The 16,271-nt window shown below is 41.4% G+C and overlaps 1 protein-coding gene across 1 annotated transcript; it reads left to right on the top strand.

Annotated features, from left to right (window-relative positions):
• Positions 1-9,588: 9,588 nt before the first annotated feature.
• Positions 9,589-11,574, top strand: D (Dichaete). The gene has a single exon (XM_020960230.2). The coding sequence runs from the start codon at positions 9,809-9,811 to the stop codon at positions 10,976-10,978; it is 1,170 nt and encodes a 389-aa protein (XP_020815889.2). The 5' UTR covers positions 9,589-9,808; the 3' UTR covers positions 10,979-11,574.
• Positions 11,575-16,271: the final 4,697 nt, after the last annotated feature.

Genomic DNA, 16,271 nt, shown 5'->3' with positions numbered 1-16,271 from the left:
AACAAAAGCCTCGAACAATCATCCATTTTCCGGTGGGTACTGCGTAAATTTGCATTTCCCTGTGGAGGGAGTGGAGCCATAACTCAACGACTCGCACACTTTTCCAGCTCTCATGTGCGTTGACAGTTCTAAATCAAAGAGTAAAAAAAGTAAAGCACAAGTGCAAACAGAGCCCACAAAGGTCAAACCCTCAACCCCATGCGAAACTCAACCCTCTTTATCGGCAAAATAAATTGCAAACTCTCCTTTGCACTTTGATTTGCATAAATAATTTACTTTAAACATACTCTCGAGTATCGGGTAAAGAAAGCAAAGAAATTTCTGCCGAGAAAAAGGCATCGGAAAAAGGAGGAGACCGTCCGGAGAAAGCCAAATTTCTTTTGAGTTCACCTGGGAATGGACCATAATTCTTATTTGAACATTTGTTTAACCATTTCCCTTCTCCCACAACACAAATTCTCAAGGGTTCTCCTTTCAAATTTCGCTTTTTCTTGTTATTTTTTTTAAAGAACTTGCCCGTCGAAACAATTACGATAGTTAAGGCCAAATCACAGACGGCATTTAAAAGTCATTTGGCGAACGCCCCTCACAGAAATTGCGCTATAAACGATGTTGCTCAAGAATCATAAAGCAGCCCATTTTCCGGGAATATCTACAATGTGAAAAACTGCCCGTTCGCATTACCATTTTCGCATTTTCCCCGTCCCATTACCTTTCAGCGCTTTTATTGTTATTGTTTTACAATGTTTGTGTGTGTGTTCCGAGGGCGTAATTAAACAACTCTCTCAGGCTTTTTTATGACGGGAAATTTCTCAAGTCGACTGGACAAATAAGATGCATATCGCAGGATTTTGTAAAGTGTTATTACCTTACCTTAGAGAGTAGTTAAGTACTTGGATCTTGTTAAAATTATACTGAATAGTCAGGTATTGTTTACTAGAATAAGAAGCTAAAGAGTAGTATTTATATTAAGATTATTCTTCAGGGAATTATTTTGGCATAAGAGGATTGACTTGAATTTGTCATAAACCATTAGAATCATTTCAATTCATCATCCAGTGTTTAGGTTGGTGAAAATATTTACATTCAACAATTAGGGGAAGTGGGCGTTGACTCGGCTCTGTGGGCGTGCCCACACCATTGACAGCTGCCGGTGAGGCTGCGTCCAAAACATGTGATTACGCAACGAACTCGACACCTAGAACGCAGACTCAGACTCCGAGGTGTGTAATTACATGGCCAGGACACAATGGAAAGCCAATCGCCAGCGCTGGGAACATACTTTCTGGCCACACTGTGACACATTCAAATGTTAATTGTCCGCCAAGAACGGGGTGACTGTGTGTGTGTGTGTGTGTGTGTGTGTGGGGCGGTGGTGAGGAGCCAAGCTAAAACCCTTTTGTTGTGATCACGAGGGGTGTGACACCATATCATTAACGCCACACCGAGGGAAAACAATTTTTCCAGCGGAACTTGGCTGAGAACTTTTTGCGCAGATCGGAGACGGAATGAGAGTCCCGATCGCAGCGGGCACTAAATTGCTCTATTCAAACTCAATTAAAGTCAAGCTGAGAGAGCTCCGATTGTGAGTGATCCCTGCCCTTTAACACTTTCAGATGCCGCTTTAACCCCCTCCGTTCCCCGTTCTCCGTTCTCCTTTGTCCGCGACTCTCAACAAAGACGGCTGCTAAACGCTTCCGGTGAAGAGAGAACCTGAAGGATCCGACCTGACACCGCGCGGATCGCCTGGGTTCCCGATCCCGATCCCACGCATTATCCAACAACGCTCCCATTGATGTCAATCACTGATATCCCTCTCCACGAGGCCAACAATGCAAGGTGTCGGTCCTTTGTGTCCTCTTATCTATATCTTTTCCTTTCAGCCTTTCAGAATTCAGACTTCATCTTTTCTATTCCGGGCTTTGTGTTGCTGCTACAATTGCAATTACGTAATCGTTATCGTGATGTGCAAATCGATAAGCGGATGTTGTTTCTCCCCCAAGACACATTAGACTCCATCTTTATTGGCCCAGACTGGTCGCATAAAAGTTGTTTGATTAATTCAAATGGCCGCCACTTGCCGCGAATCTTTTCTGTTTGCCAACTCATAAAGCGGAACTTTTACGGCTCAAACAGATGGCTCCAGGGTGGGTCATAAAGGAGTGATAAACCGGATACGAAGAGGACATTCCAAGTCTGCGGCATTGAAGAAGCTTTGTGAGAGGGGAAAATCCTTGCTTATAGTTATTGCTCTTGTAGAAAGGTCATTATAAATATATAAAATTAAAAATATATATATTTAAAGGTATTTGAAATTTTAAAGAAAATGTGAATGGCTATATTTATATTTAAAAAATCAATACCAATTTATTTATTATAGCTTTTTAAAGAAATTCTTTAAAAGATATTGTTTTCTTTTATATTTCTCATCTAAATATATTGGTTTTTATATTTCTGTATTTATGTATATATTTTTATAAAATTCAATTAAACCTGTCTAAATAGGCTCGTATGGTCATACTGATAAAAAATACACGAAAGATTCTTGAGCTTCTAATTGGTTAAGCATATCTCTTAAACCTTCTATAATATCAATATAATTCTAAAGCATTTAAGAAAGAATATAACCTGAAATAACAACATAGACCTTAAGAGGCAGACTTTTACTGAGCATATTTAATAAAACATTGATAGTAAAAGAAAAACATTGAATCAAATTCCTTTAAGTCAGTCTAAAACTTTAATAGCTATGGCTGCTTCCACCTGTAGCTTAAGTTTATAACTTAATACAGTATGAAAACATATAAATGACTGCGAATATAATTTTGTATTCTATAACAACCTTTCAAGGCACATGTGTAAACTCACCTTTAATGTATTGATCTAATACTCGTTAACATCTTCCCCATCGCTTCAATAAAACTCCTCGATTTGATTGAAAACCACTTGAAATTCAATGGTGTGGGGAGGGGCGGGGAGGGCTGGAGAGCAAAGGAAAATAAAAACAAAATTCGAGGAGAAAAAACCGCAAAGTTTTAATTGAATTTACTGAACAACATAATGTTTTGCCACTTGAGTCTCGCGGGAGGACGCTAAGCAAACAATCAACAACAACAGCGGCCACAAAAACGTTGACGGCGACGCCGGCAAGTCTGAATGACTGAATGACTGACTGACTGACTGATTGACGGCCAGATTGAATTGAATCTAGATGGGGGGAGGGGGCATTCTGCTACGCCTTGGTCTAGATATGCATACACACTCGGAGCTAGAATTCAATTCGCCAAATCAAATCACTTGAGTGAAAATGTTGCATTCAGCCAAAGAAAATACCTAGAAAAATACACAAATAAACGGGTTAGAAAGGGGGCGTGGTGTCAAGGTGTCTTTGAATTGCTTAAAGGCCGCTTTGATCTCCGGCAGCATTAAACGCGCTCAATCAAACCCTTTGACTTTGAGGGAAACCATTTGCCAAATGACTAAAATTAATTACGCGAAGAAGCCACAGAAAATAAAGCGAACCAAGGCGCAGGTGAACACCAAAAGGATAATAGAAATGGGTCTTTGAAAGCAGTTAGGCGAGGCTTTAATTAAAGCTAGATTGGTGGGGAATAAAATTACTAAAAGGTGTTTAAGGACATCTTTAAAGCAATTGAACTTACCTTTCTCTAAAACAATCAATGTTTTAAGTAAAATGTTTAAACATTATTATAAGTATTTGGTTTTATTGCTACAAATCTGTAACTATTTGATAAGTGAGAATTGCAATTGAAGTCCTTGATCATTACTGTATTATTTAAAGTTGAAAAACCGCTAAAAACCAGAGAAGGCGTTTACCAATCAAGGCACAAGATTGCAGGCTGTCAAAGCGATTCACATCGTCACATCCTGCGGGGCTGGAAAACTGCCTTTGACAGCCTCTCCCCCCATCAGGTGGAGTGGACCTCATTTGGCTGCGGTTTCACTGGGAACACGCCCACTTCGCCCCCGAAAACATTGGTGATTCTTTTTGCCCTCGGGCCACAAAAGCCTAAAATTTGGACACAAATTTCTGATTTTTCGGCAGCTAATCCAGGAAATCAAGCTGTACCCAGGACTGCTGAGACCGTTCCAACTGTGCTTGTTGGTCGTAAACACACACCGTGGGATTCGGCACGCCAGCCCGGAAGGAAACTCACCTCTTCTCCATTCGGTTCCAGAATCCTAGGCACTCCACTCCGCTGGCCTGGTCGGGACCCACTTGAGCAGAAGTCGCCTCGAGTGGGCACTTTGACGGCGACGATTTGCTCGGAGAGGAGCGACAACAAAAATTATGCCTGCACTGGGGGAAAATAAGGATCAAACTTAAGGAAACAATCATTTAAAAGAAGGAAAAACTCTCCCACAAAGGAGAGAACTAGTCGAAGGATTAAGGGTTAGTATTGCAAGATTTTTATTACATTAAATTCCATGTCTAAGATTTATACCCCTACTTATTCCCCAGTGTATCGAGGCTCTTATTATTTAAATACTTGCCCCCTCCCTTTGAAGTCAACCCCTAAAATGGCAAGGAGAAAAGTATGCAAAAAGAATGGAAATGAAATGAAATATGAAAACGAGGCATAAAGAAATTTGACTCAAGGATCGCGGCGGTTCGTTAAGTGGCTCGTTTCGATTACAGGCGAGTGAAAAAGGCCTCGGCGAAGGACAAGATCCCAGGCAGAGTCGTAAGTTAACCCCACCGGGCCGCCACTCGAACTTCGTTTAAGAAATTAACATCGTTTAGTCCAAGTGGCATCGGCCAAGAACAATGGAGGCCGAGAAGGCGGCGAAGGAGCTGCGGGGGAATGTGTGAAGGTTGCTGGGTTAATCTGTTATGACATCTAGGACCTGGAACCGCAATGGTCTCTAATCGAGCATGGATTATGAGTGGCCATCGAAGACCTACGCTCTGACAGCTCCGACAATTGGATTTGCCTGGCATTTTCCCACATTCATCCAGGGCTGGGCAACTCGACGCGGGCTTACACATGTTTTTCACAAAGCAATTATCCTTTTGGCAAACACCGCAAGTTGCTCGGTGAATTGTTCTTCCCGGGATGATATTGCGAAATATTATCAGTCTTGTGTTTAACAATAGCTGACCCCGGAAATAGTGTTCTGTACAAATCGGTAAACAACGAGATTGTTTCCTCGAGTTTTTCTGTGAATGGGGGCAGGACAATGGGTGCACCGAACGGATACAAAAGTTGTAGGGATTGTGCAACAGCCATGACACTACGAGAACCGGTTTGCATCAGGTGAAGCCGAAACGGAAGTCGACGGCACATGTGAGCGTCCTTCTTTTCTGGAGTCCCATACAGTCCTTTTCGCCGAAGAATGGTCCGTTTTGTTCCTCTAATGATCTGAGCTTGGGATGAGCTGAGAGGCAAAATTCCTGGGACATTTTTAGCCATTTATTGTCACAAATCACGCCCGGTTCTGGAAATCCGAACTCACAAGTAATGGGAAAAATTATATTGTAATCCAATTTCTTTCTTTAAACCGGGTCTGCTCAGTTTCCTCATTTCGTTATGGTTGAATAATTCGAATACAGTGAACATTAATTCACACATGTGCTGCGTTATCTCATTACAACACTCCAATCAAGGATTATCAAAAGTTTATATTATCCCTAGCAGGACCCAGACCTTTCCTCCTACAATATCTCCCTTCGAATGGACATCAAACGATAAAAGCGCCATAATTTTTCATTTTTCCAACCCAAAACGATGCGCAGAAGAGCAGCAGAAAGGCAGAAGAAAGGATGGGAAATTCGTGAGCATGCCAAAAATGCTCTTAACTGCAATGACATGTGAAAAGCGACGAAATCCGTGAGGCAATCAAATGGACACGTACAGCGGCAGCAAAAGGAAATCAAAGGGAAAATCTAGTGGGTGGAAAATGGAAATGCAAAATGTACAATGGTCGAACTAAAAACGTGAGAAAATCCAGCTAAAACGATTCATTTTCCATCTGCCGACGCCAGGTGTGGGACGATCTGAATTATATAACTAGAATGTACATAAATCTAAATGGGGGTAAATCGAGTATAACTTGCAAAAATGATACATATTCCGTATTAATAATTGAACAATTCAATCAGCCGAACAAAGGTTGGAATGTAACCTCATTTGGCTTTTATGTTCGTTTTTCATTTTTATCATTATCATTGATGCTCGCCATTCAGAGTATTGTTAAGCCGCACATTTGCTTGATTGTTCCTGAATTTAATTAAAAAAGTATAAATACAAAAAATTATATTTGCGGAATACAACAACAACAGCAACAAAAAGAAACCAGCTCCCCAAATGACAATTGAGTGACAACAACAACAACGATCAACAATCGAAAGCAACAACAATGGAGGAACAAACAATGAATGAATATCTCTCATTCTCCACAGAGAATCGGAGAATGAGAATCGAGACTCGGAATGGGTTAAACTGGGGTTAAGCGGGACCGCCGGTGAGGGTGTTTTCTGGCGACAGGATAATGGTTAATATTGTTTTCGGATAATAGTAATCACAGGAACAACTTGACTTAACTCTCACCTGTCATCATGCGATAAGGTAAAAATTGTAATTTGCGAATTTAGCTTATAGAATGAAAAAATTATACGTAAGTCCTTCAACTTTATAGAAGAAAATTAAGAGATTATATGAATTGCGACCTTTTTGTATACATTAAAGAGATTTTGGATTGCATTTAGCAAAACCCCAGAAATAATATATAATAATATGCACTCAAGCCGAAGGCTGCTTTTAGATCTCGGGTGTTGAAGCTGATTAAGAATAAGAATAATGAATAAAATTATAATACCTGCAAGGGTATGACAAGTAATGAAGGTAACTTCAGAGAGGCAAACTTTGTGTAATTTGCCCAAGTCGATTTCAAAAAATATAATGACTTGAGGTCTATTACGAATTTTTATTTAAAGCATAGAAGATATCAACATTTTTAGAGATTGACGTATAAATATAGCTTTGTATATCTCGGAGACGATGTTGATCTTAATACATCCTGTATTGAAAATCGATGAAAGTATTATATTTCTTCAAATTTTTTAAAGACAAAGTTGGTCCGGTTCATCGAAAAAGACTATCTATATATGGAATTTAACTGTAAATTAATCGGTTTTGGGAATCATATAAATCAATATCAATCATGCTAGTAGCGAGGAGTATTTAAAATTATAAAAATTTTCATATTCTTTGCAAGTAAACAGGGAGGAAAAAATCATAAGCTAAATTGAAAGGTTGAAATATTTTTAATAATTACTAACCAGTTTTCAAAATATGTTTATTAATAATACTTAAGCGCTTATCTGTCAATGTTAATTGCTTAAAAATTTTACATTTTACAATATATATATTTAAAATATATACATATGTATATAACAAAAATATTATTCTAATTATAATCGAAAAAAGAATTTTTGTATCTTCATTTAAATGTTCTTTATAATAAAGTACTTTATGTATTATTATATCATAAACGATAGTTTGTCTTTATTTTAAAAAACCGTAATGTTAGAATAGAGATTTCTAAATCTGCCTAATTTCTAACGTCCTCAAAATTTTAAACAATTCAGGTTCCACCTTGGTTATAAAAAGTAATCAAGTTTCTGTTTTACTAAGTTTTGAAATTCTTTAAAATCACTCTTCTAAATAAATATCTCTATATATATTCTAAATATTAAACAATTCTTGACTTTAGATATAGCTAAAATATCAACAAATAAATATCTTTAATAAAAGACAGTATCAAAAACCTACAAATGTTGACATATCATGACGCAAATAGATATATTTGTTCATGGGAATACAATACATTTCGCTGAAAATGAGAAATAGGACCACAGATTCAGAAAAATCATAAATGGCATTCAAGTCCCAGAAAGCAAAAGCCGCTAAATGTATATTTTCGTGGATTTCTCTCACTCCCTGCGCCATTATCACTCACTTAGTGTCCTCGTCTGCTAAGTGAAATGCTGAATACTTAGAAAAGGAAATGTGGCCCGAGCAAAACTTTTTCCATTACACAACGTACAACAGTTTTTTTCTTTCATTATTATTTCAGTCCCGTTGTTGTTACCGTTGTCCTTTCGTCCTCTTTCTTTTTTTTTTGGGCGAAAGCAGACACAAAGGAACGTTGAGAACGCTGAAAGCTTTTTATGCTCTTACGCTATGTATGGGCCAGGTATAAGAGCTTTGTAAATGCAATTGGAAATTGCACTAAGCTCTGCGTGCTGGTGTGCGTGTGCGAGTGAGTGGGTGGTAGAAAAGGAAAGAGAAAGAGAAAAGAGAATGGGTTGGACTAGCTTTGGTTTTAAGGTTATGGGGTTTGGAATTTATGGAATAAAAATGCAAAAATATTTACATCTAACGAAGGATATACTATCTTCATTCTCAAATGTTTATTCTTAAGGCAGAAATACTTTAAAGATTATTTATGTTAAAATAACTTTCTATATTTACATACATACTGACACCTTAATAAAATTATATTTATATTTTAAGGCTTTTGTGTCGTTTATTTTAAATAATAGGGGCCAAGCGACTTTTGTAATCAAGCTCCTCTGGGCCTCTGAATCTGGGCAAAGATTTGCCTCACTTCCACTCTCCCTTTATTCTCGCTCGCTTTTCTATGGCCAAATAAGTAAATAATTGCAGTAATATCCTTTTTGGAGCGGCCAGGAAGAAGTGAAAAAAGGGAACGGAAAAGAATGGCGAAGAATGGCGGGCGAAATGAAAGAATGCGAGAATGGAGAGCGGGGCCAGAGAATGGAAAGCGTGTTTCCATGTCCTTTTCACAAACTAAAAAGTCCTTTCACACACACACACACACTCCCAGGCCGAGGAACACGCGCACAGTTCACATAGAGAGCTGTATATAGCCGAACACAGACACCCACAATGGACAAAAATTCACACCAAGCGCCCATTGTGATTGGCCCAACACACACACTGGCACTCACACACTCACGGGGAGGCAGACTCGCGCTCCCTCTCTCGCCCGCTATCAGTCTCTCTTTCTGGCCGCATGCAAGTTGCGGAAGTGCAACGTCGCTGTGCAAAACAATAACGGAAATTGTGTGCCCACTGTGCGAAAATCAATGTGCTCCCAGGCTCCGGCTCCCGCTCACTTTCCCTCTCTCTCTCGCCCGCTGGAATGAGAGCCCGGCAACAAGAACGGCACCAGAGAGAGAGCAGTAAATCGAACAACACGAAGCAGAGCCGAACGGCTGCCTGGCTTTTGCCTCTATTCAGCTCTTCTATTGAACACACCCTCAATGCGAACAACTATAACCGAGATAAAGGAGCCAATGGAACAAAGCCAACAACCGGGCTCGAACAATGGCCCAAACCAAAGAGAGAAGGAGCGATGGTCGGCGAGCGGGCGAGCGAGTGAGAGCGCGCGACGGCGCAGCTCTCTCCCAGGTAACAGACCTAGCATCCGTCCCGCTCTGGCGCTCGCAGCATACCTGGCAGGGTTAGCACCGAAGAGAGAGGTTTCGATTTGGCTCCGGTCGTGTCGGTCTCAATTGAGCGACATACGAATCATTCAAAAAATAACCGTTGAGCCGAGCAGAAGCACTAGCAAGAGCGCAAGCAAAGCAAAAACAGTTGAACACAGAATACAGCAGCGGACATAGCGATAAGACCAGTTACGCGAAATATAGAAAACAGAAACAGAACATTAGAACTGCACAACCACAGACATTGTGAGCGAAGTGAAGTGTGTTAACCAAGTGAATACCGCAAGGAAAGTGTTCCCAGCCACAGATATGGCCACCTTATCCACGCACCCGAACTACGGCTTCCACTTGGGCCAGGCCCAAGGTCTGGATCTGCCCGCGCCGGGCGACTACGCGCCCCAGGGCCAGTTGCAGCTGAGCCCCGGCATGGACATGGACATCAAGCGCGTGCTGCACTACTCCCAGAGCCTGGCGGCCATGGGCGGATCGCCCGGCGGCAGCAACGTCGGGTCCAACATGGGCCACCACATGTCATCCGGCCACATGGGCTCCCATCACATGCACCAGGCGGTGTCCGCCCAGCAGACCCTCTCCCCGAACAGCTCCATCGGCTCTGCCGGGAGTCTGGGCAGCCAGAGCAGCCTGGGCAGCAACTCCGGCTCCGGAGCCGGCCACCAGTCCTCTGGAATGCACAGCCTGGCCACCTCGCCCGGCCAGGAGGGGCACATCAAGCGGCCGATGAACGCATTTATGGTGTGGTCCCGCCTGCAGCGCCGCCAGATCGCCAAGGACAACCCCAAGATGCACAACTCCGAGATCTCGAAGCGCTTGGGAGCCGAGTGGAAGTTGCTGGCGGAGTCCGAGAAGCGGCCGTTCATCGACGAGGCCAAGCGTCTGAGGGCGCTGCACATGAAGGAGCACCCAGACTACAAGTACCGCCCGCGCCGTAAGCCCAAGAACCCACTCACAGCCGGACCGCAGGGAGGACTTCAGATGCAGGGCCAGCAGATGATGGGACAGCAGAAGCTGGGCGCGGGTGCAGGAGCTGGCGCCGGCGGCTACAATCCGTTCCACCAGTTGCCGCCGTACTTTGCACCCTCGCACCACCTGGACCAGCCGTACCCGGTGCCATACTTCGGCGGCTTCGATCCCTTGGCCCTGTCCAAGCTCCACCAGTCACAGGCGGCGGCAGCGGCGGCGGTGAATAACCACAACAACAGTCACAGCCACAAGGTGCTGGAGGCCCAGGGTCAGGCCCCGCCCCAGCTACCGCCCACCTCGCTGAGCAGCTTCTACTCGGGCATCTACTCCGGTATCTCGGCGCCCTCTCTGTACGCCGCCCACTCCGCCAACGCCGCCGGACTGTACACATCCTCGTCGACGTCCTCCCCGGGATCCTCGCCCGGCACCATAACGCCCAACGGCATGGACGGCTCCATGGACAGCGCTCTGAGGAGACCCGTCCCGGTGCTCTATTAGGGCCAGCTCCATTAGGGTAGAGTACAGAGTAGAGTACAATTGTTGAAGCATTCCCAAAGTGATCCACTGGTTTTAAATCTTCAAAAGCTCTAAGTAAGCCAATCCTCCAAACACTTAACTCCGCTTAATCCTAGTACAATCTTCGCGCACTTCAGACCTAGGACATAAGACAGACACGCATCATTCCTAGCCAATATACAAACTAAAGCTATAATTTATTTCGCGCACTCACTGGATTTAAGGCAGCACCACAAGAAAGTAATTGTAAATTAATTTTATTTAGTTTTAAGCATTGAGAGAGCGCCTCCTCCTTGTTGTTTTTTTCGTACGAGCATCAGCAACCACTTAAAATGTAGCTTCTAGTTTTAAAAGATTAACCCTCTCAAATTGTAAATATCCCAGCCAATTTCGTTATAGTCTCAGTGTAGCCCAAACGCGAGGAAAAGAACGTACATCAATGTATTATTGTATTATTAATTGTATTAAAATTAAACGTTATTATCTAAGCAAACAAAAATGGTACATGAACAACCAACACAAAGCAAAGACATTTAAAAATGAATAAAAAAAAACAAAATTATCTGAGAAAACCAAAATTTTGAAATCGAGTCTTATCATTTTCCAACACCTTACAGATTTCTGGGGAAACATGGATTTACAGAGGAAGTTTCCTTCTTATTATTTTTATGGTACAGATACTTTTCGATGAAAAACAATGGTAGCAGGAACATACAAATATTTATTTCCCTAAATTATATATTTGGAGGAATATATTCTTTCTATCTATATTTAAATACCACTGAATTATATATTTGTAAAGGTCTCCACAATCTAAAACACAAGTATTGAAGACTTTTCACCTTCATCGATTTCTAGATATCGTATTCAGAAACGTGTGTTCATAATTGGATTATCATGTTAGGTTATTTTATTTTCCCCATTTCGGATCTTTTCCATAAAACTTTGAACCAAATTAGTTTATGTTCTCCAATCACATTGAGAGTGTCTACAAAAATTCATTATCAATTTGAATATTCATAAGGCCATTAACATAATATTCTCAACTCGATTGGGTGAGTCATTCGGATAAGCTTTTAAAAAGCACTCATGCCATCATCATCTTAATGCGAATGACTTTTCACCTTTTTGCCGTGTGGATCTTAGCCTGAATTCCTCTTCTTTTACTGAACAAATTAACCTTGTCTCAGGGTTTCTTCGCTATTATTTTACTCATTTTTGTGGGTCTTTGTTTTTTGTATTTTTGGTTTGCCTACACCCGCTGGGAGGCGAAGAAGAAAAAACTAAATTTGATTTGCCATTATACAACTATTTGCCGTTGTGTATTAATTTCTATTGATTAATGCGCTGTTTATTTTGCGCCTCCAAGACAGAATCCGATAGTCTGAACAAAGGGTCGTCTCTCCGATCTTCGGATGGGGGTCGCATTGTGTGTTTCTTTTTTTGGGAGCAACGGGGGGCCCTCTATAAGACCTCACTATCCGGAGTGTAACAGAATCCCCTCCCTGGCGAAAGAAATCAACGCGTGTTTTTCCGTTTTGATTTTTGGCTTCTTCTCGTAATAATAATAAGAATAATTGCGGTCATTAATAAATCCACTTGCATTGTCTTCCCGTGATCTCTTCGATTGCCGTTTTTCAACTCTTCGGTTTTGGATGGTTATGGTTCCTATTCACCTTGCTCTACCCTTCCCTTCCCTTCCCTCCCCTCTCTGTGTATGTCAAAAGTGTTAAAATATCAAATATTGATTATTGTTGTTATTATGCGTATTGTTGATATTGGTCGTTTTGTTGTTTAGCTTTCTTGTCGTTGTTGTTGTTGCCGTGTTTCTCTGTTCCTCATTCGATATCTACATTTCACAAATATTTACCCAGCATTGACGTGATACTGAATAATTATATAAAGATTGGATTCTTTGGGTTTAGCTCTTTGGGACAGTTTTTGGTTGATGTTGAAAATGGGTTAGTTGATAATAGATAATAGGAGACGTCGGAAAGAATGGTTCTAGCTAGTATTAGTAGGTAAATAATAGTTAATTAATTAGGAAGCCGTACATTATGTTGTTATATTAATATATTTGTATTGGTTATTATGATATTGAAAAGGTGATTTCTAACCCTGTGAATTGTATTCATATTTCATTAGCATCAACAGCCGAGTCGATCTAGCCCTGTTTGGCTTTCTATTTCAGATAGTTTATAAATCAGAACGACTACTTTATAATATAGTAGTCATATAATTCATTAGAAAATAACAACAACAAAAATGATGTTTGTATAATATTTCTTTATATTCTAATAATTTAAGATCATTTTGCATACTTAAAACTAAATTTATATACCAAAGATGGTCTTATAAATATAGTCTCAACATTTGTTTATTTTTTTGTGCACTGACCCCAACCGGAAGTGATTAACCTGCGCTAAAGCCTAATCCAGTCGCACGTTTAAGCCAAGATTAAGCGATAAAACACATCTCACGCCTTCCTGAACCGTAGTTCGCCTCTTTCATCGGGGAAAATGATCGCTCTGATCGCTGTCAAATAATTGAAATTCCACTTCAACTCGTTGGGTTTTTAAGGATTGTCGAATACATTTTATGGCCCGACTCGCCTACGCCTCCTACTCCCGAAAACACGCCTCGACCGATCCATTTGGTCATGTCTGTATACAAATATAATTTGCAGCCCCTGGGTGCTTCGATTTTTTTACGACTTTATGGCCGGGGATTAGCGTCCGGTCCGCAGAAAGGAGTGTGCAAAATGTCGCGAGATTTTTATGCATCTATTGGCGAGTGTTTGGGTTGTTGTTGCTATTCCTTGTGGATCGCTTGGCTACCTGAGGTAACTAAGACCCGGATTAGCGACGGCGACAGACTCTTGATTTCCTTCGCGTTTTCCCAAAAATCCTTGCTGTTTTTGTTCACTTTTTTAGGCGAAAGATGCGCTCGCTAATCCGGGGGATTAGCGACAAAGGACCAGACGGATTAGCATAACGGTGATACAATTTGCCGGCAAAATGATTGCGACGACCTCGTAGACTCCTAGCCTCATTTTCCAGCTTTTCACGTTTTCCAAATACCGTTCTTACGCGGAAGGTCCAGTTTATTGGCCATAAACCATTAACTCTATGGAAGATCGGCCTGCAAAGGGGTCAAGCTGTTGTCTGTCAGAGCTCCCTTCGTTCCCTTTCTATATATCTGTCCCATCCCAGGATATATCCGCAACATGGCGGCAATGTCTGTCGCCTGTCAATTCCTCCCACTCCCCCCTGTTTTGGCTACCCTTTCCCCCTCTTGTGTCACTGGTTGTGCAGCCTAATTTGTGGGTGGTGGCTTTTTGTCAACTGTTTCATATTTACAACGGCCTAACAGGGTTGCTTATCGGGTCACACTGTGCTACATGGATAGGGGACTAACTACAAACTTTGAAATTTAAAAATCTTCTAAGAGGTTATGTAAGATATTCTTTAATTATAATACTCCACATCATTTGTAGTATTAATAATAATTAAAGGTACCGAAAATAGTATTAGAAATACAACAGAAATAAGAATCTTTAAGAGTATAATAAGTAATAGCTTAAGTTTAAAATAATGTATGTATATATATAAAAATAGTATTAATGTAAATATATCTTTACATAATAATACGTTTTCTAGTGTTGTTTTCCGTAGACATTCCCAACTTTTGTTTAAACTTTGCTGCCTAGTGTCCTGTCTCATATTTCATTCAAAATCGAGAACGACTACTCACTTCCACTCCCTGAAGCACCACCCACGAACTACCCCAGAACCCCAACCCCAACTCCTACCCCCACACCTTCCCAATCCCATTCCCATTCCCATACCATACAGTCTGGACGTGAAGCATATTGTCGAGGGTGGCTACAGCAGAGGATACATATATATGTGGCTATAGCTGTATGCCACTGCGACTGTGGCGCGTGGTTGACAAGTAGCAAAGCGTGGCGGCTTTTTAAGTGCTAGTTTGACATTTTTTACTCGGCTTCCACTGCGGCGGTTTCCCGTCCACCGCCACGGCCTCTGATGCCTTCCTGCGCTTCTCCTGCGGCGCTAACCAGCCAACCAGACCGTCAATAAGTCGCAGGCTAACAATTAATTAAAAGCCTCCACCGCACAAAAAGCACGGCGCACTTAGGCAAATGAGCAGCGACGACGGCAAAGGCGCTCGTCCCACGTCCCACCTCCGATGTCCCACGGGGCGTATGCGCGATGCCAACTGGGACATAATTTGTCAGCGAGCACTGGGCGTCAAAGCAGCAAGGAAATTGCAGTCGTAAGTGCAAGGATAACGCTGATTTGCCTCGAGTGAAGTCGCGTCGAGTTGTTGTCAACTCAACAGCGTCATTAACATTTGGCACGAACGCCAAATGGAAATTAAATGATGATAAATTCGCAACCAGCCGCAACTTGACAACTGATTGCTGCAACTGGAGTGGCTTCAGAACTGAGAACAGGACCTACCTAACAGGAAGACATTTGCATAAACGACGACTGTTCGGGGCTCATTCAGTTGTACCAAATTTGATTAGGTGCGAGGCATTTGTCAAAGCAGAATGTTTGGCATATTGCGCCCCGACTGGGGCGACAAATTTGTGGTCTGCCATCCAACCCTCCGAAAGCGACAGCGATTGATGAGCTCCGTGCTCTGTCCTCCTGTCTCCAGTGTTCTGTATTTCGAGCTGGACGCTCGGCGTCGAGTGCCAAAACACTTACGCCCTGCATGTGAGCTTGATGAGCAGCAGAGTTTATGATGATCGCAGTCTCAGAATTGAAAAATCACACATACAATTAATTAGCAAAAGAGGGTGAAAAGCTGACAAAGTATCACCATCGTCATTAGCATGCAAATAAGCTGTGAGAGATGATAATACTCAAATAAGTTGACTGATTTTCAGTAAAAAAACTAAAACAATGTATCTCTAAGCCCTATACAGAAAATATAACTTATATATCTTACATTGGTCTGTAATGGATTTAACTATCATAAAGATAAATTAAATAGATTATCCAACGATAATATATATATAAATTATGTTCCCATATCAACTTTTTTATTGAGAAACTCATTTAGCGAATGAAAAACAAAACTGTTTGGTTTTGTTAAAGCCAAATACCTTACGAATACGAGTATTAAATCCTAAATTACGCTTTGTTAGAAATCAATACAAATATACTTTAAAAACCTGAATAAGCTTTAAACATCCTATTCTTTGATGCCATCAATTAGTATATAATTCCTTTTTTAAAGAAAA

The sequence above is a fragment of the Drosophila serrata genome, unplaced genomic scaffold, assembly GCF_035046125.1.
Source record: "Drosophila serrata isolate PLE 108 unplaced genomic scaffold, ASM3504612v1 contig_272, whole genome shotgun sequence".
NCBI lineage: Eukaryota > Metazoa > Arthropoda > Insecta > Diptera > Drosophilidae > Drosophila > Drosophila serrata.
Note: the sequence above shows the minus strand (reverse complement) of the source record. Positions and strands in the feature narration are given on the sequence as shown.

Excerpts from the sequence above, each read along its gene's own strand:
- D (XM_020960230.2), top strand. The coding sequence starts at position 9,809 with ATGGCCACCTTATCCACGCACCCGAACTACGGCTTCCACTTGGGCCAG.